This window comes from Chiloscyllium plagiosum, chromosome 15 (genome assembly GCF_004010195.1).
Source record: "Chiloscyllium plagiosum isolate BGI_BamShark_2017 chromosome 15, ASM401019v2, whole genome shotgun sequence".
NCBI classification, from domain to species: domain Eukaryota; kingdom Metazoa; phylum Chordata; class Chondrichthyes; order Orectolobiformes; family Hemiscylliidae; genus Chiloscyllium; species Chiloscyllium plagiosum.
Genome location: NC_057724.1, coordinates 13,710,537 through 13,733,867, shown reverse-complemented (window position 1 = coordinate 13,733,867; position 23,331 = coordinate 13,710,537). Strand labels below are relative to the sequence as shown.

The window sequence follows — 23,331 nt, the reverse complement described above, 5'->3', positions numbered from 1 at the left end:
AGTTTAGAAAAGTGAAAGGCAACTTGATTGAAACATAGAAGATTCTGAAGGATCTTGATAAGAAAGATGTGGAATGGATGTTTGCTGTAGTTGGAGAATTTAAAACCAGTAGTCACTATTTAAAAATAAGGGATCACCCATTGAATAGTGATGTGGAAAAATTGTTTCTCACAAAAGGTTGTGAGTCTTTGGAACTCTTTCCCTGAAAAGGTGGTGGATGCAGAATATGTCAATATTTTAAAGTTCAAAGATGGATCGATTCTTGGTAAACAACGGAGTGAAAAGTTATCAGGATTGGTAGGAGTATGGATTTGTAGTTACAATCAGATCAACCATGTTCTTGTAGAATAGCAAAGCAGGCTCAAGGAGCTGAATGGCCTACTACTGCTACTTGTTCATAAGGTGACATGATTGTATGTCCTTCACAGCTTCTTGTTTGCTTTCTGAAGCTCCTGTGAATCACCTTGGAGTATTTCATTATCTTAAAGCTGCTATGTAAAGACAATTTCTTGTTGGTGTGAAAGTAGGTTGTCAGTTGTACTCAAACTGACAGTTGAATTGTGGGGATTGTTTTGACAGAATGAGGTTCAGGATAATTTTTTTTCTTCTGCCAGTATGAGTAAAACAATCTTTTATTCTGTACATAATTAGAATGGATAATGGGGAGGGCAAGCAGTCTGCCCTTGACTGACGAAGGGCTCCGGTCCCGAAACATCGATTTTCCTGCTCCCCGGATGCTGCCTGACCTGCTGTACTTTTCCAGCAACACCCTCTTAAGTCTGCCCTTCACCCAGATCAAGATCAGAAATAGATCAGAAATATGGTGGATCAAGATTCTATCATAAATTCACGCAGTCACCCTATCCTGTCCATCTTTCATCTCCAACCTTCCAGAAATTAAAGATGATCCGGTCCGAAGGATAATTGAACATGATGTTGTATACAAAATAATTCAAGTGACCTGTGGTTTTAACAGATAGTCAATGTTTGCATGTGTGAAAACAACAAATGCTGGACACCAACTAATCCCGGACGAGCCCTTCTTAAGTTGCTTTGTGCACAAATGCCCAATTAATTTTGTGAGCGGTACGGTGGCTCAGTGGTTAGCACTGCTGCCTCTTGGCACCAGGGACCCGAGTTCGATTCCACCCTCGGGCAGCTGCCTGTGTGGAGTTTGCACATTCTCCCAGTATCTGTGTGGGTTTCCTCTGGGTGCTCCAGTTTCTTCCCATGCTAAATTGCCCATAGTGTTAGGTGCATTAGGCAAGGGTGAATATAGGGTCGGGGTGGGTTACTCTTTGGAGTTTCGGTGGGCCGAAGTGCCTGTTTCCATACAGTAGGGAATCTAATCTAATCTAAACAATTAACTGAGCAAAGAAAATAAACAAGGGTTACATGATTTTAATCAGTGAAAGGTCCTAATCTCTACAGTTAATCACTTTGTGCAAACCATGGAACATACTCATTTTTGAAGTTTTGTTTCTAATCATTAATGCTGATCCATTCCTACAACTTTGCAAATTTCACCAGTGTCCTGTCAATCTCAGACAGAGTTTTGTATCCTGCAATGGAAAAAAAAAGTTGAAAGTGACTTAAGATCAAGCTGTACATTGCAGACATCAATATATTTTCAGAATACCTTGATCTTGTAAAGTGAGTGCTTTTAGATATCGTACCAGATAGAGCCATTGCTGTATGAAGCTCGCTTTTTAATATTTGAAGCACACGTTTAACTCCTTCTTCACCCTGTTGTTAAAATGCAAGAAATTATTAGCTTTTACTGTAGCCTCTCTTTTGTTGAACAGTCTTGTCTTCAGGCTGAACCAGAATTGCAGACAAGTGAAGTTGCAACTGAATTGGAGAAAGATATCTCTCCTCCTAATAGTTTTTAAATAAAGTATATTGAATTGAAAATGGAAACTTTATATATGCTTTAACAAGTGTTGTGATATTATATTTCATTTCACGAAACTTTTGTTTCTGCTTTTAAGAAGTGATTTGTTTTAAGAAATACTAATTTTTTAAGTTGGCTTGGAGGACCTCCTATTTTCCGCGATCAAGGTGAATTAATGTACACAGTTGAAAATGCAGGTCACTAAAATTATGGATCAGTATTTGTATTTCAAGGATATTCATCCACTGCTCCCAGTTCTCCAGCGATTTCATAATTTCAACAAAACTATTGCCATCCTCCTGTCACCACAGCCCACAGCGGAATAGATGGAAAATTAAATAGAAGAGGGAAAAATATCTTAGTCCTTCACAGAAATGTTATCTTCAGTGGTCAGTATGCATCAAGTGAAACAGTTGTTGGTTGCAACGTGATCTCCTTCTCTATTATCAAAGATCCAGGACACATTTAACAGAATAACAAGCAGAGCGCAGACCTCCATTTGCCTATTCCTGATCACATTTTAAGATGTAGCCCTCATTTTCCCAACGTCAGAAGGATGAAAGGCTGAGTTATTGAAGTATGGAATCAAATCAAAGGCCCCATGCCCTCTCAGCAGACTAGACTTTGCATCTTGTCATAACTCTGACAGGACATCTGTGATTTTGCTTTATTGGATCACTAACTTGTTGCGACACATCTCAGTGTAGCAGTGCAAAGATAATAAGAGAATTACATACTGAATGAAAATATAAAAGAACACTTTCTTAGAAACCACAAGGGATTTCTGGGCACACGAGCACTGTCAATATGATCATGAGAATTGAATTGTTAACTATGGATCAAACAATAGATTAACTTATTAAAAATCAGCGTAAATTTTATCAGTAAGAGAAGCTCATTTGCTATATAACATGTTAAGGATCTAGTGGATGTTATGTAACATAAATAAAAATAAATATACTTACTGCATTATCAATTCTTGTCTCTCATGACTATCTTTCTTAACCATATAAATGCTTATCTGCAAAGCTGTTATTAAATAATCAATGATAGTGGATCGTGTTCTGATCAGGTGGTTCGCGAAGGGTCTGGACAACGAGTCAAAGGTTACATTTTTCTCAGATAAAGCAAACTTGATAGGGCTGGAAGGGCACCCAACTCCTGCTGGGTAGCAGGCCAAAGTGCCCTGAAGCTAATGGCCAATGCAGCTACTAGGTGTACGGACTGGTTTATGATGGAGTACTACTGTTATCAAACCAATATGAACACAAATGTACAGATGTATTACACACTGCGAGAATAACACCTATGCTCAGGAGAAGAGCAATATTGATCCTTTCCTTTTTATTGTTTGAAAGAGCACCTTTGGCGAAGTGTGACAAGATACCCATTCAATCCAGAAGATACAACATGTTCATTATGCCTAGTTTGTCTCAAATGGTGGCATTTAAATTGATGATTGTCAGAATTTTCAATAATGCTGACAAATTAACAAATGACTTGCTCCACAATGGCTTCTTCCAAAAGCTCCAACGCTCACTGAAGTTGAAGTTTGTGCAAGATACTTGTTCTAGTTGTTATCTGATAGTCTGAAAACAGTCTCATGGAACGTTGAATGGGACAATTCATCTTTAATGTACATTTATTAGTATAACTCATCATGGTAAAATAGGATGTTAATTTTAGATTACATAGGAAATAGCAGTAGGCCATTCAAGCCTGGTTCAACAATCAAACAGATTATGGCTGATCATCTACCTCTATGACTGTTTTCTTCCATCCCCATATCACTTAAGGTCATTACAACTTCATTTGTTTTTGAAATGCTGATGCTGGAAACAGTGCTAGCCAGTAATAATTTTGTGCAATTCGATAAGGTCTCATGTTTTGCAACTGTGGAGAATACAGGCTGAGATTTCTTAATCTCTTCTCACATGGTAGTCCCACCATCCCATGGATTAATCTGGTGAACCTCTGTTGCACTCTCTCTTAATAGCAAGTATATCCGTACTTGGATAAGAGACCAAAACTATGCATAATACTCAGCTATAGCTTTACTAAGGCTCTATGCAATTACAAGAAAACGTCCATTCCTGTCCTGAAATCTCCATGTAAAGAAACTCAAACATTCCTAATTGCTTGCTGCATCTGCATGCTAGCTTTTAGTGAGTCATGAACAAGGATACTCAGGTCCCATTGGACAACAACATTTTCTAATCTCTCACCATTTAAGAAATATTCTGCCTTTCTGCCTTCACGCCTATTCGTGTTTCTTCCATGTGCCACATTCTTGCCCATTCACTTAGCCTGTTCAAATCTCCTTGAAGTCTGTTCTCATAATGTAAATGAATAGCTGTCAGCATTTTCCGCTGAAAGTTATATGTTATGAAGATGTGGGTATACTGTACCTTTAAGAGAGTTAAAAGCAACAGAACTACCTGACAGCACCAAGTGTTCTGAAAAAAAAGATATAATGTAAACTTTTGGTCAAGCAGTTAGGGTAGCTAGTTGCCTGGAGACAAAAACAGATTTGAATTAGGCCAATCAGTTTAAATTGTACCCCAGAAAATACCAATCCAGTGTGAATTTAGTATATTGGCAATCTTACAAGCCAATGACACAATCGGATGCTTTGGAGGTAAAAGACGGGGTGATGGGGGGGGGGAATTGCACAGTTGAGAGGAGAACTGCCACGCCACCAGCATGTAGAGATTGCCTGAAAAAAAATATTGATCAGCAATCTGTGATGCAGAATCCCCAAGAAGAAGAAAAGAAGACAGGAATACAGAGAAGAATCAAAAGCTGCCTGGTTTTGAGATAAGAAGTTTTGTTTTATAAATCTTAATCGGGATTTTTATCGGACCAGTATCGTAGAGGGAAAAGTAAAAGATAGTTTGAGGAAGGAGTTGTAAAGTTAATTATTCTCTGTTATGCTTTAGGAAAATTAATTTTTACTTTAAATAATTCTTGGCCTCTCGAATTTTCACAGATTACTGCATGGGGATAAATCATTGCTGTGTTGCTGGTTTAAATTAAGCAGGAGGGTTTACACGTGTCGTAATATATTACACTGCATTGTTTCACAATATCAGTTCATAAGTATTTCCTTTATTCCCTTAAAATTTGGTCATGAAGTGCATGATTGATTAATGGACTCTGCAGCTTGTTAAGTATTTATACACAGCCACCCTAAATTACCAATATTGAGACTCAACACAGCAGCAAATCACCCTTGATCAGCACCTTCCAATTGCGTGACTATAAACGAGAACAACATGGGTCGTAGATGCATGGGGTCATCATCAACTACAAGCTGCTCCAGGACTTGGAATAATATCACTTTCCTCACTGTTGTTGGATCAAAATCCTGGATCTCCCTCCCTAACAGCACTGTGGGTGTACGTACACCTCAAGGATTGCAGCAGTTCAAGAAGGCTATTTACCACCACCTTCTGAGGACAGTTAGGGATAGGCAATAACTGCTGGCCTATCAGTGAAGCTCATATCCCATGAATTAATTTAGAAATGCTTCAGTCTCTAAAATCAATATAGCATCAGAGTGCATCATTCTCAATTTAGACTTTTACAACTATTACATTGTGTTAGTATCTCTTATGAATACAATAATTGTATTATAATTGTTCAAATTGACTAATGGACAAGATTGAAGCTGAAGTGTATTAAATTATTAGTTATTCAATAAATATTCAGCAATTATGTATTTGTTTGCTTATTAAATTTACACTTATGCAAATTAATTCTGCTTCCTAATGGTCAGCTGAAATTTGTAAGGTTCATAGGATTGCTGAAAAAAATTATGACAATACAAATTTGTTTCAACTTGATTGGATTGTAATTCGTTTCTGAATCATTGAGTGAATGTAGATGTAAATTTCTCTTTTCAAAACAATGCACAGGAGATGAGCAGAATCTTCATAAAGTACAAGATTCCAAGTGAAACCAAACTGCCAAAATGAAAACAAAAATGTATCAAATAAGTATTTATTGTTCTCAATTCATGGCCCATAATTCACAAAAGAGCTTTAATAGAAGACAATCAACTTCAGAGAGAGATATTCCAAACTGTATCACCCAGAATACAAAGGCCATTCAATCCCTTCAAATCTGTTTCCCTGTTCAGTGAGATCATGGTTAATCTGTAACTTAATTTCATTCGCACACCTTGTATCTATATCCCTTAATATTCCTGTAAAAAGCTATCAATTTTGCATTATAAATTATTAATTGAGCTAGAAACTACTGTATTTTTTGTTGGACACAGCACCACTCAGCATCCTTTCCAACACAATGTGTTTACAAACCTCTCTCCTGAATAGTTCAGCTCTGCCTTAAAACCCTCCACTACTGGGCAAGTTACTCGTGATCTACCCCATCAATTACTTTGAAAACCAGAATACCTCAAATAAATCCCCCTCTCTTTTCCATAGAATAGTTATTTATGCAATTTCTGCTTGTTCTGTCCATAATGTTCAGGTTACATTCTAATGAATCTGCAGACAGTGATATTTGGGAATAATAGCAAGACCACAAAATCAGAACTTATATCATAAGTGGAAGAAGGTATGCTTGCCTGCCATTGGTACTGCCATCAGGCAACCTGACAACAGTATTTGTGGTGTTGATCAGCAATCTTTGTGCTATCTTTTGTTGAATTCTAAATTGTACCTCCTGGATTTCTGGTCATAATTGCACTAGATTTTGATAATGTAATCCACACCCGCTCCATCTCAATCTAGCTGAATCTTTGGATTCCAATTGCAGCTAATTCAGAGGAGTTAAATAGGTTTAGTGACGTTGATATAAAGAGGAATTTGTTGTACATATATTTTAATGAGAAGTTCTTAATTAACCTTGTGAGAGTTTACTTATAACACCCAACATCCTGTTATATTAGAGTCATAGAGATGTACAGCATGGAAACAGACCCTTCAGTCCAACCTGTCCATGCCAATCAGATATCCCAACCCAATCTAGTCCCACCTGCCAGCACCTGGCCCATATCCGTCCAAACCCTTCCTATTCATATACCCATTCAAATGCCTCTTAAATGTTGTAATTGTACCAGCCTCCACCACTTCCTCTGGCAGCTCACTCGAGACCCGTACCACCCTCTGTGTGTAAAGGTTGCCCCTTAGGTCTCTTTTATATCTTTCCTCTCTCATCTTAAACCTATGCCCTCTAGTTCAGGACTCCCCGACCCCAGGGAAAAGACTTTGCCTATTTACTCCATCCATGCCACTCATAATTTTGTAAACCTCCATAAGGTCACCCCTCAGCCTCCAACTGATTGACTTTGTATGAAATTACTTGATTTTGTTATTTTACAGGCATTAAATTCAAGAAGCTTATTGGTAAATGGCAGTAGCATCTGGCTTCTTTATTATTTCCATGCAGCAACACCTAACTGGGATGCAGGAGTTGGGTTGAATGCCTATAGTTATTTGCTAAGTGAATACCTGGTTTCATCTGGCTCACTGCCCACTTCTTCTGTTTACACTGCTTCTGTTACAATTGAGCACAAAATGTTAACAAAGGGTGTGTGTGTGTGTTGTGTTGTATGTTAGGAAGAGGCAAAAACTAAGTAACCCATTAAAGAGCTTGTAGAAGCATTATCTCTCAATACGTAACATTAAAAGTGAGAATTACAGAAATAAAACCACATTGAAGATCATTTACCTTATAGCTTAATCCCCAAATCACTGGACGGCCGATGAAAACACACTTGGCACCAAGCGCTAAAGCTTTCAGGACATCAGTTCCCCTTCGAATTCCACCATCCACATAGACTTCAACACGGTTCCTCACGGCTTCGACAATCTCTGGCAGCACTTCAATCTGCAATGGTGCAGTACACCTACTTAAGTGTCAAATCAACACTTCTGCAAGTACGTTACTGATAACAAGGAACAAAGAGTATCATGTGTTATTTCAAATTTTCAGGTGCCATAATGACCACCTCACTAAGTGGGCATTTAATTTTCAATGCCAGTTAAAAAATGTTGAGGCTGGAGATTTTTTTTTAATAAAACCCTTTTAAGCAGAAAAAGATTTTGAAATGTAACATTTCTGGTACCAGCTAAAACAAAAATGCCATACAACACCTGACAATACATGCAACAAACACGCAACTATGAGGGACAGGAGTGAAAAGAACTGAAAATTTAGTTTGACTTATTTGGGTAATTGAAAAACACTTTATTCATGATATTTTGCGCTTTTTACTATGATCTCTGCCCAGCTAGAGACAGCTCTTGATCTCTTTTGAAAGAATAAAAGTTAACCTGCTGAATAGTTTTTAAAAAATCATTTGAAAGTTGGATATTTGTGTAGACTTAACCTGGGAATTAATATGAGTGCATTATTTAAACATCATTTTGTCAATATTTATTGCTCATTCTAATTGCTCTCCAAAAGGTGCAGGTGAAATGCCTCCGAACTGGTGAAGTCCATCTGATATGGATGCTGTCTGCGAGGGTGTTCTAGACCTTTAGCCCAGCAAAAATAGAGAATCATAGCCTCCCCACAGTTTGGAAGTAGGTCATTCAGTCCATTGAATCCTCAACGCCTCTCCAAAGAGCATCTCACCCAGACAAATCCCTTACTCTATCCCTATATTTACCACAGCAAATCCCCCTAGTCTGCACATCCTAGACACTACAGACAATTTAGCATGGCCAGTCTACCTAACCTGCACATCTTTGGACTGTGGGAGGAAATCAGAGCACCCAGAGGGAACTCTTATAGACATTGGGAGAACGTTCGAACTCCACACAGAGTCGCCCAAAGCTAGAATCAACCCTGGGTACCTGATGCTGTGAGGCAGCAGTGCTAACCACTGAGCCATGATAAATGGCAATATATTTCTGACTCAGGATAGTGTGTTGTCTTGGATGAGGAGATAAACTTTCTTTTTCTAAAGCTTCCCTCTTTGCTACTTTAGTTGAAAAATTAACCGAGTTTATTAATTTTAGGTTTTGGGTTTTAATATGGTCATTCCATGGGTCAAGGCATCATTGCCTCTTTTCCCTAATCTGGGTGATGTATAATTGGAAGGAAATAAGCGGATTCTTAAAGCGATTTGTGTCTATAATTACGGTTGCTGAAACTCCATCAAGCTGTCTTCCTCCATGATTGGACACAATGATTCCTTGGACACCGTGCCTAACCGCAAGCTCAGCATCCTCTTTTGTCAGGATGCCCTTCAGAATGATTGGGAGATCAGTCTGAGATCGTAGCCATTGGATATCTGACCAGGTTATTGCTGGATCCAAGACGTCGTTGTACAGAGGAAGATTGACATCACGATCTTGGTCGTTCTGTATCACAAAATGATGTGAGGAATGCATTACTTAATTATGGGAATAAATTGGTTATTTCTGATATTCTGTGAAAATATCAGCACAACAATATTGTGATCAGAAATTTACATTGATTGTGGGTAGTTATTTTGAAAATCTAAATTATAATTATCTGCACATGTTTATGCAGGTTATTGATGCCAATAACCAAAACATTGCACCAATATATCAATTAAATTCATTTCAACATTAGCTTTTTTGCCAATACTGCAGTTGCTCAAGTTTCCTAGGGAACGGTTACCTATGACTCTGCTGCCCAGACATTTTTATTATTCTCAAATGCTACACCACACGTGAAGAAATTCAAACCAGATTCCTCATGTCTTGAAGCATGACACTGGCTCCAAAGCTAATCTACAGGTACTGCATTGTACCACTTGAAAAATTGAAATACGTGTTTGACATCTTAAAAAAAGAGTTATTTTTCATTTGGATATTATTGTCTAAAATTAAATGTTCTTCTTTCAGATAGAGCTAATAAATACACTGTATGATGTACCAAACTAGCCTCCTCTCTCGCCCTCAGATACTCTTTAAAGATGAAATATTTTCCATTAAATCTCACCAACAATTAATGCACATACACTAATTCCTTACGTATCACCTTTACACAATAATTTGTTTGTCTATTTTGCAATGGGTTATGACCTGCTAAGTAAAGCTAGGAGACACAGTTCCAAAATAAGAGGTCTCCCTTTTAAGGAGGAGGTGAGGAGATTTTTATTTTTCTCTCAGAAGGTTGTCAATCTGTGGAACTCTCTTCCTCAGAAAGGGGTGGTGCCTGATCCATCTCCAAATGCTCACTAATTGGAGGCTGGCAGCTACTAGATAGACAAGCAGGTAGAACACAGCAAGCCAGGCAGCATCAGGAGGTGGAAATGTCGATATTTCAGGTGTAACCCTTCTTCAGGACTTCAGCTTGCCGTTACTGGCTATGGACTATCCCTGGATCAAAGTAAGTGGGGCATCCTCAAGTGGTTCTGGTAAGCAGGTGGAAGGAGTAAGTTGTTGTAAATGCTAAGGTATTACTTTCCCCCAGCCCTTCCTTGGCACTGCAAGTACTTTTAAATATTATGCACAGGATACCCAAGGAGAAGGGAAAAAACCCTCCAGGCTGTCGACATCAGCCAGGAGTTATCTAGCAGCCTGTTCAGTGATAAGCTCCTTATGTGGATAACTAAGGGTTTAAATTGGCATCTGGACAGGACACTATTCTCAAATCTTTTGGCCCCCCAGATCTATTTCCAGAGTTGGATGATGGTGAGGGTGTTGATCAGAAAGGCAATGGGCTCTCCACACTGAAGCTATTTCCACTTTCATGTCCCCATCCCACCATATTTGGAATCAAACCCTAAGCAGAGGTATCAATGGTGGTGACATCAATACAAGAAAATTATGTTGGTCGATGGGAATCATCAGGTGAAATTGAAGGAAGACTTTGACAAAGAATGAATCAGTGACTGACTTTGGTGAGAAGTACACTGACAGTTGGTAGTGATATCAGGCCATTCTTCAGCCTTCTGAAAACCTCAGTGGTCCACAGAGGCCTGCGCTGAGAGTTGTGGAAAAAGCAAATTTTGGAAAAACTGAACAGCATTGGATTTGCTTGCCAAAAAGCAGAAGCATCAAGTTTGGATGTTTCTGAATGCAGTGGGGTCCTTTGTAAATGCCAGGGGATTACTGAGATCTCTGCAGATTTTGAAGCTATCCTAACAGCATTTGGTGCATACATGAACCTGCTGCTCCAAATAGCAAAGCCAGTTGTTGTGAATGTGATGCATGAAAAGACAGGCGCATTTATGACTGAATTGTGATTGGAGTGCAAATGGAAATGCTGTCACATATTTTGCAGAGAAAAGACACAACACTCGAGCAAATAGATCAATTTGCAGACTGAACTGAGGACTCAAAAATGGGCCAATATCCATGGAGAGGCCAAGACTTTGAATGAGTCTGTTAGATGGGTAAAACCAGTGTCTGACTCACTCAAAATTTCGCCAACCATAGTAAAACTGGAACCATTATGGAGCCAGAAAGTAGCATCGAAGACGAGAGTGCTGAGTAGGGAGCACAGGAGTGTTTCTACTTCAGATAGACAAACCCTTCAAAGAATTCTACAAATTGAAACACGTAAGTAAGAGAAGAACTCAAGAAAATGTTCAAGTAATTGGAAATGAAGAAACACAGAAGAATACAAATTTCTTTGATGGAATGACGAATCAAGAACAAAGATTTTGGTCAGTTAATTCATATGCTAAAGAACTAAAAAGAAAGTTTAAACTTAACATTGGTACAGGTGGTATCGTCTTGGTTGACCGTTTGAAATGGGTCAAACCACTATTACAGCCATCTAGAATTATATTTCAAGGTCCACATGACACAAAATTCTCACATAAAAAGATCCAAACATTTAACCACAAAGGGCTATCTAAATTTTTTCCAATCAACGGACGTCTTTACCCAGCAGAATCGCACGTATACAACTCAGATACTCACATCAAGAGGCCAACACAAGGTCCTTTTCCTCGACTTCCTCACAATCTTTGAACCCATGTCCAATGAAAAATATCTGACATCTGTACCTAGAACCCGGCTCCATCTCCAAGTGCATTCAGACCCTGGGAGCACCCATCACATTATGAAATTGTGTCAGAGCCCAAGCAGTAGTCCCAGTGTTTCCAGATGTCTAGGCTGCTTGCAGTGTGGTAATGTCAATATCCTTTGATTATTTTCCGATTCATTTAAAGCCCTTTGGCTAACTGTCAACATTATCTCAGGAAATTGGCTGAGCCACTGACTCTCATGAGTGAATTTTTAAAAAGTCATTCTTGGGATGAGGGCATTGTTGCAAAGATTGGCACTAATTGGCCATCTTATTTGCCCTGAGAATACCTCCTTGGATGCAGTTTGGTAAATTAAGCATTTGGTAGCCTACATTAAAGGTGTCAACTGCCTTGGCATATGCATAGACCAGACTGGATAAGGACAGCAAGTTTTCTTTCCAAAGGACATTAATGAATCATTATAACAATCTGACAACTTCACAGACACTTTTAATGAAACCAATTACTTTTAAGAAACTGAAACAACTACTAGCACTTTATGTATTCAGAACAGCTATCCAGTGTTTCACCTATGGAATATCATCATTATTGTATCACTTGCCTTAAATATTTCAAAGTTCTTCAATTTTAAATGGTCAGGTATCTTGAAGTCATTCACTGTGTCTTTTCTTCTCTTGCCTATGTAAGGCACGTCAACTGTCACCACAAGAGCCTTGTACCCCAGGCTCTTGATCCGTTGCACCAGCCTCTCAGTAACATCACGCCTTTTGAAAACATAGAGCTGAAACCAGCAGCAACCTGAGGAGACTGCGACAATATCTTCCGGGGAGCACGTTGCATATGTACCAGCAATATAACATGTCTTCATGGCATCGGCAGCTGTAAGGAATAGTTCCATTTTAACTTCAACATTGGCAGAAATGGCGAGGGTCTGATTTTAACTCATTGCTGTGGCACAGGCTAGATGTTAAAACAGTAGACTGGGCCCCAATATTGGAGAATGATCAGAGAATCCTATGGCTGCTAGGACCTGTGCACTTGTCTCCTGCAACTTCAAATTGGATGTGCACTTGCCTTAAAATTGGACTCAGTCAGATTGGTGTGAGAAAAGAATTGCCAAGTCTCCTGGTTCAATTTAAAGACCAAACCTCCTCCCTTCTGCCCACACCATGCCCTCTCCTTACACGATTCCATCCCAGGCTGGGAACATATCAAATTGACACCAAAGTCAGAAAAGTGGAACTGTGCTAGAAGATCATCTCTATTCTGTTTGAATGGAGCAGGTCTGAGGAGGCTGTATGGTTTAGGCTACTCATACTTCAGATGTTCTATTGACACCAAATGTAACAAGCAACGCATTATATTTTCCGGGAATTGTAAAGGGAAATATCAAGAGACTGAACACTATAGTTTCATCAGCAACTGAAGGTTGCTGTGTTGCATATTATCTCACATGCAATAGATACCCATATTTTGTTATAGCATTGAATAGACCAGCAAAAAAAGACACAGGTCATCATTGTTTTCAGCATGGGACAGGAGCAAGCACTTTAATTTATGTAGTGGCCTTTTATATCCGAACAAATCCAAAAGTGCTTTCCAACCAATTGGACACCTCTTGGAAAATTGTACTGGCAGTCCTTTTACTGCAGTAATAGGGGGCATAGCCTGAAATCTGTCCTGCAATCCAGGGAAAAGCTGAAACTGTGAATATTCTGTTCCTTTTCTTTCTACTGAAACTGTAAATAAAGCCCAGCCGCGAAAATGCTGATAATAAGAATAAGAATTCCTGTCCCTGCATGTATTAAGTCCAATCTTTAGCAGGCATGTTTCTGGTTGCCTTGGGCTTCATATGTGCATGACTCCATTATAAATAGTCTTTGGTATCCTAGATGCCTAACCCAGAGTAAGCAGAGCAGTCCAGGCCAGAGCAAATCTGTTATGGAAACCCACCAGAGGTAAGACTTTGGATATAGTCTCAGGACTGCTCAGTGGGTGAAGGGTTAGACACCCTTAGGGGTATCAGATGCCCTTGCAGGGAGGGGTCGGATGCCTTTGAAGGGTGGAAATAAATAGGAAGGTGCATAATAGTAGATTGAACCATTGGAAATGTCAAAACTGTAAAAGAATGGTCCATGTATTCAAAGAACTTCAAATGCAAATGTTTGTTTTCATCAGGCAATTATTTGAAAGATTTTCAATGTGATTTTTAATCAATAAGATTTTTTTAAAACAATAACATCATTGCCCATGTTTGATACTAGATATGCAGGCCAAAGGTTGGTGGGGGGGGAGGTGATGTGGAGGGCTTAGGAGCTAGCAATAAATTGTCATTGGAGGTACTCAGACGAAAGGCGATGGGCACAGGATCACATGTTCACGGGGTATATGAGAACTTGGAGGGTGGTTGTACAGAGGAGCATGGGGTGGTATGAGGGTAAGAGGAGCCATGAGGGTAGTAAGGGACACAGGGTAGAATGGAGGGTATAAGACATTGAGAGATAGCATGGATATGGGGGTGGGTTGTGAGGGTGAGGGCTGGAGGATGCTATAAGTGTAATTCTTTATTTACTTCGAACTGCAGTACAGTCCCAGTGCCACCTTGTATTCAAGGCTGTATCCAGAGCCTCCAATCTCGCTTAGAGGTCACTTGGCTCACCTCCCAAGGAACCCTGTAGATTCAATCTTCTGGTGCACTTTCATCCCCACACTGAGTTGGACACGTGGCACAAGAAAATGTTACGGCTTTGCACTCCAGAACCAGCAATGAAAAGTAGGGCCCCAATACAGAAAGGACTGCTACTTTATCAAGTCACCTCTGATAACCAAAAAAGAAACACAGTTGATGTAGTGGCTCAGTGGTTAGCACTGCTGCTTCACAGTGCCAGAGACTCAATTTTGATTCTAGCATCGGGTGACTGTCTGTGGGTGCTCCAGTTTCCTCCCAAAGTCTAAAGATGTGCTAGTTAGGAGGATTGGCCGTGTGAAATTGCCTGTAGGCTAAGTGGGAAATGCAGGATTACAGGGGTGCAGTGGGTCTGGGTGGGCTGCTCTTCAGAGTGGTGGTGTGAACTCAATGGGCTGAATGGCCTGCTTCTACACTGTAGGCATTCTAAACTAAATTCTGTCTTCTCCAATAAGATTCCAGGGTTTTTAGCTCAAGATTTCAGTATGATATTTGATTTTTGTCTAGTCTGAAATAAAAATCAAAAATATCTTTATTTTTCCCTGAACTACAGCACGTGGACTTTGTATCATATGACAGGAAATTTCTTTAGCCATCAGACTCAAGTAAGGTTAAAATGTGTTGTCAATTGATGTGAAAAATTGTTTCATGGAAAAATACAGTATTCTGGATTTGCATTATGTATTATGAAGCTAGAGCACACCAACTTCAAAGGAATGGTATTATAAACATGTGAATCAGGTTAGACATTAAAAACCAAAGTAGACCCAGTAACATAAGGCTATTTGATCAGATGGTTTTAAAGTAGTGTGCCTAAGGTGTGCTTTGATGACAGGAAACTGGACAAATCTATAAAACAGAAACAAAAAAAATGGTTGGAAATAAGTAAACATTTATGCAAAACCACTGGAATTAAGAACATGGAAGGATGACCACCCATTTTAGTTAGATTGGAATGCCCTTTACCTCTGATTGTTTTTACATGTTCACCTCTTCGCAAGTTCAGGTATTTTCTATGGTTTCAATATAAGGGATCAGATTTCTGCTTTGCACATTAAGACAGATATTCAGTGATAGAGCCAAAGATGTAAATTTGTCAATTCGTCAGACATGCTTGTAGACTGCTGAAGACTGAATGTAACAATGCTTTGGGATTGCTAAAAAGTCACTTCACACAAAATCCAGAAATATGACAGTGCTAGCTTTGGTTCAGTGATACACTTCTGCTTCTGAGTCAGACGTGAGTTCAAGTCTTACTTAAGAGGCACAAAATGTAAATTAATATTGCAGTGCAGTACTGAAAGAGTGCAGCACTGTCAAATGAGACATTCTCTCAGGAGGTAAGAGCAGATGAGTTATTTCTAAAGTCCCAGTCAATTATTATTCATTTCAATGAACACCAGAGATAGACTATCTGGTCATTATGACTCGTTATAGGAGTTTGCGATGTGCAAATTGGCTGCACTACATAAATTACAATAGTAACTATATTTCAGGAGTACTGTATTTAAATAGCTTGAAAATGTCTTGATATATCTCAAGGTTGGGAAGCCCTCTCATCAAGTTTGAAATCTGAAGTGGAAAGTATGCAAGTACCAGAGAGGGAACATAATTACCATATGATACAACTTGCCAACACTTACCTTTGGCAATACAGATTTCCCCATCAGGCCAGGCCATACTGGGAATGCCAGTTGGAGCAATCCCTACAGGAAAGCTAATCCCAGTGCCCTGAATATTGGTTCTCATATCTATTGCTGAAACACCTCTTAGGACTCGAGGGCGTAGTTGTATCCTGCACAAAAAACACATGAAAGAAACCCAAAAGATACCATGGATCTAATATGAATGAAAAGAAGAGAAGAATCACTTGATAATTTTAAAGAAATTAACAAAGATCATTGTCAGAAATTCAATTCAGTATGGCACAGCAGATGATTATGACTGAGTACAGAACATATAGAGTCAGAGAACAGGTAAAAGTGGACAGTAAACCAGCTGTGAGGTTTGCCCTGAGGGAAACCTGATGATGCTGTCTCCATGCATGTACTATCCTTCTCCTGCTGGGTGTAGAGCTCTTAAATTTAGAAGGCATCATCAAAGAAGCTTTCGCTATGTGCTGCTGTCCACCTTGAAGTCATGACAGGCAACATGCAGCAATGATTGGAGGGGATGGATGCTAAGAGTGGTAACTAAAGGTCTGATCACATTTTCTAGTTTGTCCTTTGGATCATCCATCTTGAAACCAAGAGGAGTAAAATGAAAGAAAGGCTCACTCTCCTCTTAGCTGCCTGTCGGATATTCAGTTTCAAGGGGAGCTTCTGCACCATTAATTCCCTGCAGACAAATTCCCTCTCTAACAGTGAGGCACTTGGTGAAATTTTGCAACGTACAACAATGTTCAGTTGCAAAATGAAGTAATGGTAGGTTTCTCTCCAGTATCCTCGGCCCATATTTAAGCCACATCCAGCAAGAATAAAAATCAACTCGTGGTCTTAATCTCATTGTTGTTCCTGGGACATTTCAATTATAAATTAGTTACATTGTTTCCTACATTACAGCAGTGGCAATAATTCAAATGTAACTTATTGGCCATAAAGTGCTGCACCAGGCTCTTAGGTCTTAAAATGCTCTGCCAGTCATTTACACAGGTTCGAGGCAAGGAGAAAGGTTGGGGGAGAAGTGTGAGGAACATTTTTCACACAGTGGGTGATGGGTACCTGGAATACAATGCCACTAGAGGTGGTGGAAGACATGTTAGCAACCTTTAAGGCACACCTTAATTGACACATGAAAGGGAGGCAAACAGAGGGATAGAAACTGCACCTGGTCAGTAAATAGTGGGTCTAAATAAGGACGAGGAATCACCACAGGCTTGGTGGACCGAAGGGTCTGTTTCTTGCTGTATTGAATTCTATTGTGTTATATTGCTGACCTCTCCATCACTCACAGTCTTACTGAAGGCCCCTGGAAAAAGAACACTGTCACGTCCACCTGACAACACACCTATCCACAAATGTTCCCATTTACTCAGGATTCCAGAGAAGAAAGAAAGACTTATAGAGTACCTTTCATGATCACTGAATGTTTCAAAGTGTTCTCACAACTAATAAAGTGTTTTTGAAGTATGGTCAATGCCACAATGCATCAAATGTGACTATCGATTTGTGAATAGCAATGCTGAGTTTTTGTCATGTTGCTAGAGGGTTATACATTGACCACAATACTGGGATAACTCAGCTGCCCTTCTTGACAGTAGGACAAAATCTCTTATGTTCATTCTGAAAGGGCAGACATGGCCCCAGATTAACATCTCATAAACCAGGTAGCATTTGAGTTAGAGCAGCACTGGAATGTCAGCCTAGATAGTCGTTCTCAAGATCTGGAGTGGAACATGAACATACAACCAAAAACAGAAACGCTGGAGAAATCTGGCTTCAGTATTTTCAACTTATTTTCACCTACTTATCGTCCCCATTATCTGCTTTCATTCTCCCTATTATCCCTTCCTATTATCCATCTCTTTGTCTGCCTAACTGTCTTTGTCTCTCTCTCTCTCTTTCTCTGGACTTCATCTCCAACTATCCACTCACTCCCACTGCCACCACCCTCCCCACCATCTCTGCCCATCTTCAGCATATATACCACCATTTCCTAGCTACTATTAGTCTGAAGATGGACTCAACATGTTGACTCTTTTTCCTCTCCACAGATGTTGCCAGACCTGCTGAGTTTCTCCACCAATTTCTGCTTTTGTTTCAGATTTCTGGCATTCGTAGTTCTATGTTTTATTGTAAGAATGGATAATTGCTAGCTCAGAGGCAAGAGATCAAAAATTGAAGCCGGGGTGACACAAAGCTTTCTCTCTATTTATTGGTGGCTACAGCTCCTTCAGTTACTATTGTCACTATTTTAAATTCAGTCCCCTCCATTTATGACCACATAGTTCACTTTATTTGCTCATTTATGTGACAGATGATAAAACACACAGAAGGGAGGCAGATAACAATTTGCCTTCACAGGACTATTGCCCTGAATTTTGACCTAACCGATTGGGAGAGTACTGGATAATATTTAAAGGAGAAAAGGAAGCCAAACAAACTCAAGGAATTATTAGAAATCTATCAATGGATGAGGAACAATGACCTGAAGTTACTGAAGAAAGTGTGTTTGAAGAAGGATTCAATGAAAATGCCTGTGTTACCTATCCTGTATAAATAACATTGTAACTTGATCTTTCTTTATTAGTGTCATTATTATAATTAGTCCTATATTGACACCTATATGAATGGTAAATGAATTTGATTTGATTTGATTTATTGTAGTCACAAGTACCTAACTACAGTGAAAAGCTTTGTTTTGCGAGCAGTACAGGCAGGTCAAAGTAACCAAGGACATACAGGTCATAGGGTGCTTAGACAGTGTGAGGCATACAGATTACACCGCACAGGAGATGTGTGAAGCAAGATCAACATTATTTGAAGTTCGAGAGTCCATTTCTCAGTTTAATAACAACAGGAAGGAAGTTGTTGATGTGTGTGTTCTGTATCTTCTGCCTGATGGAGGAGGTTGTAGAATGGCATTACCGGAGTGGGAGGGGTCTTTGATGATGTTGGCAGCCTTTCCGTGGCGATGAGAAGTTGGCTTCAGTGATGGTCTGGACTGTGCACACAACCTTCTGGAGTTTCTTATGGTCCTGGGCAGCGCAGTTACTGTACCAGGCCGTTATTGACCTGGATAGTATGCTTTCTGTGGTGCTTCTGTAGAAGCTGGTGAGGGTCGTTATGAACATGCCAAATTTCGTAAGCCGCCTGAGGAAGGAGAGGTTTTGTTGTGCTGTTTTGACCGTTGCATCTACGTGGGACGGCAGGACAGGTTGTTGTTTATTGTCACTCCTCGAAACTAGACCATCTCAACCCTCTCCATTGATGTAGATGGGAGTGCGTTCTCCTTCTTTCTTTCTGAAGTCAATAATCAGTTCTTTTGTTTTGCTGACACTGAGAGACAGGTTGTTCTCATTGCACCTGGTCACCAATCCCTCTGTCTTCTTTCCGTATTGTGACTTGTCATTGTTAGATATCTGTCTTATCACCATGTTGTCATCAGCAAACTTGTAAGTGGTGTTCATTCAGAGTTTGGCTACACAGTTGTGGCTGTACACAGAGTACAATATGGGGGCTGAGAATGCATCCTTGGGGGAGGGGAGGCTCCAGTGTTGAGGGTTATTGTGGAGGAGGTGCAGTTGTCCATCTTCACTGATTGTAGTCTATGGGTCAGCAAACTGAGGATCCAGTTGTATAAGGTGGAGCTGAGACCTAGGTCACGGAGCTTTAGATCAGTCTGGAGGGGATAATGGTGTTGAAAGTGGAGTTGTAGTTGATGAGCAGGAGTTGTCCTGATGTTCCAGGGATGAGTGCAGGGCGAGGGAAATGGTATCCACTGTGGAATTGTTACACCAGTGGGCCAAATGTAGGGATCAAAGCAGGCTGGGAGGCTGGAGTTGATGTGGGCCAGGACCAGCCTCTCGAAGCACTTCATTACAATGGAGGTCAGAGCCACTAGGTGGTAGTCATTAAGGCATGCTGCATGTGCTTTCTTAGGTACGGGGATGATGGTGGCCTTCTTGAAGCAGTTGGGGACTTCACCTGGTAGGAAGGTGTGGTTGAAGATGTCAGTGAATATCTCCGCCAGCTGGTCTGCACAGGATCTAAGTGCACAGCTGGGGACACTGTCCAGGCCTGTCACTTTCCTTGTGTTGATTCTCAGGAAGACCAAACTGCATTGGTGATGGAGGGGACCAGTGTGTCTGGGGCTGTTGGGACAAGTGACACCACACCACTGGCATTGTGCTTGAACCGAGCATAGAAAACACTGAATACATCATGGAGGGATGTGTCTTTGTCTGCTATCTTGCTCTGCTTCATTTTGTATCCTATTTTGTTGGTTAGGCCTCGCCAAAGATGGCGAGTGTCCATGTGGTTGATTTGGGCCTCTAAATTGGTCTGGTACTGCCTCTTAGCACCCCTGATGGCTTTGCAGAGGTCATATGTGAAATTTCTATATAGGTCTGGGCCAAACAACTTGAATGCTGCATGTGTGATCTTCAGTAGGTAGTAGATTTCCAGGTTCATCCAAGGCTTCTGGTTGGGAAACACCCACAATGACTTCATTGTCTCACAGTCCTCCACACATTTGCTAAAGAAGTCCGTGGCAGTGGTGATGTACTTGTCTATGGTTTCTGCTGAGTACTTGAATATGGTCCAGTCCACTGATTCTAAGCAGTCCCAGAGATGTTATTCCACTGCCTGGGACCAGCACTGTATTACTTTCTGTGAAGGATCCTCCTGTTTCGCTTCTGCTTGTAAGCTGGAAGGAGGAACACGGCATTGCGATCTGATTTTCCAAAGTGTAAATGGAGGATGGAGCAGTAGGCGTCTTTGATGGTTGTGTAGCAGTAGTCCAGGGTGTATAACATTAATTGCCTGATCTCATAGAATCCTTACAGCATGGAAGCTTGACATTCAGCCCATCAGGTCCACTCCTCCAAAACACATCCCATCCAGACCCACCTCATCCCTGTAACCCAGCATTTTCCATGGTTAACCCACCTAGTCTGCACATTCCTGGACACTATGATACAGACAGTCGCCCGAGAGAGAAATTGAACCCAGGTCCCTGCAGCTGTGAAGTAGCAGGGCTAACCACTGAACCACTGTGCCACCCTTAGGCAGTTTAGGCAGTTCCTTAAAGGCTGGTTATATTCACGTTTAACTCAGCATTTGTGGGTGGATTTTGATTGTTGACCAGTGCTGGAAAACAGGATTAATATATTTAGGTGGTTTGACTGACGCAGACTCAATAGGGCAAAGGCCCTTTTTCTGTGCAGTTGACCTCTATGACTGTACGAGTTAAGTCTCACTCTAAGTGCCAGTAAAATATAATAACATAATGACATCAGCAGAAAGCTATTGGTTGTTTCTTTTTGAATTATAAATAGAACTTAAAGTCCAAGGTTGGGTGTTGAATGAGAGTGGGAGTGGGCAGACAACAGCAATGTGGTCTCTCCCATGTACAGCTGAACTCCAGTCCCCAGATGGCAGGCAAATGAGGTTTGTTACTTGTCTGGATTTGGCTGTGACAGTCTGGAGATCATTTATCTGCAAGTTTCCGAAACGTAAACCAGACCCACACAAAAGCCAGTCCTTTAGTAAGTCACATGTCTTCCATTTGCTGCTCTGTAGCATGATGAGGAACCATGCATTATTAAGGTTTATGACTGTTTTTTTTTGTTTTAATTGCAAAGCAAATGTCAGAACTGAAATCACAACACTCTTCTTAAGCACCATGTTCAAGGCTATATCTATTTTGCCTGAATTGGACTGGCTAATAGCTAATCTCAGTCAGGTAGCTTTAAATGCAACTTTAGTAGAATTCTGTTGTGTGTCTGTCCATAGAATACCTGGATAGTTTCCACCAAACCACCATGCAAATGACAGACTTGATAGGCTTTTTCTAGCTGACCTGAACCATTCATAGCTGCATCTGACAAATGGTTTAAAAAGAAGTTAAGCCATCTGAGGACAACGATACATCCTTAATTATATGTACAATACAAAGCAGAAAGCTGCTTATTATATCATCTTGTGGAACAATCCACTTCTCATTAACTTTCCAAACATTAATTTCCTCATTTGTGCACATGCACATAGCAGCTGCAGAAAATCACCAAATGTTCCCATAATACAGGACACTTAATCCTGCAGGTTATTCAATAATTAAACTCTAACATTCTCAGTGAGATTGTCTCAAATTTCCTTAATGTGCTTATTACATAGCAGTTAAAAAAGAACATTTTATATTTAAGTCTGAAAATTAAGTCAACAGGGATTAAAAGCTGTGAGCAGTCGAAGGTTAAATGTTCCCCAGAGCAATGTGCAATTCAATGGAAAACCTTCATTAGACAAGAGCAGTACATATCGCGCGCCCCCTCATGTAATGTTCAATGCTGTGTGTAAGAGATATAATGTGAAATTTGCTTTCTTTCCACTCTAATAGAAAAAACATCTGATCAAGAGTCACTTAATAAAAGTATTAATTTTGAATTTCAGCTATTATCAGAATGGAAGACGGTGAATTGCTGGACTAAAATCAGGTTTGTTGGTTTGTTACAAAAACCATAAATTACAAGGCTATAGCAATCTTGATGGGGAGTTGGCATACTCATATGTCATTTGGATCAGGAGTATTGACAGACTTTTGCTGGTAGGTTTTGCTAAAAGTTGTTGCTTTTGTAACAACTAAACAAGCAGCCATGTGCCTGTTGGTGTCAATGTGGAGAGTGGTTCCTAGAATCATTTTCCCAGAGCTGAATTATCTAAAATGAGGGAACATGCATTTAAGGTGAGAGAGGAAAAGTTCAAAAGAGATGTCAGGGGCAGGTTTTTTACACAGAGAGTGGTAGGAGTCTGGAACGCACTGCCGGGGTGGTAGTGGATATAGATACAATAGGGGCATCTATGAGATTTTTAGATAAGCAGAGGAATATGCAAAGATCAGAGGGATATGCAAAGATCAGAGAGCAGGCAGAAAGGATTAGTTTGGTGTCATGTTCGGCACAACATTGTGTGCTGAAAGGTCTGTTCCTGTGCTGTACGTTTCTATGTTCTATGTTCAAATCAGGAGTAGTCATTTATCTCCTTAGTTTCACTAAGATTTTCAATAGAATGTTGTGTATTAATGTTGTAGTTTGTGACCTGACATTAGGGGACTGTAGTAGAAGCTAGTTTACAGCTTGTCAGTTTGTGCCAG

At 40.2% G+C, this 23,331-nt stretch overlaps 1 protein-coding gene across 4 annotated transcripts in view; it reads right to left on the bottom strand.

Annotated features, from left to right (window-relative positions):
• The window catches only part of LOC122557116 (hydroxyacid oxidase 2-like), a 42,809-nt gene that overhangs the window by 4,016 nt on the left and 15,462 nt on the right, over positions 1 to 23,331 (bottom strand). For 2 of the 4 annotated variants that reach the window (XM_043704440.1, XM_043704439.1), the window contains exons 3-8: positions 16,167 to 16,318; positions 12,439 to 12,716; positions 9,010 to 9,231; positions 7,592 to 7,750; positions 1,677 to 1,746; positions 1,387 to 1,562 (exon numbers count right to left, since the gene is read on the bottom strand). In XM_043704440.1, the coding sequence (XP_043560375.1) occupies positions 1,507 to 1,562; positions 1,677 to 1,746; positions 7,592 to 7,750; positions 9,010 to 9,231; positions 12,439 to 12,716; positions 16,167 to 16,318 (937 nt within the window). In that variant the 3' untranslated portion in view covers positions 1,387 to 1,506. Of the gene's footprint in view, positions 1 to 1,386; positions 1,563 to 1,639; positions 1,747 to 7,591; positions 7,751 to 9,009; positions 9,232 to 12,438; positions 12,717 to 16,166; positions 16,319 to 23,331 lie in introns of those variants that run through there. The other 2 variants (XM_043704441.1, XM_043704442.1) reach the window with 2 other exon arrangements.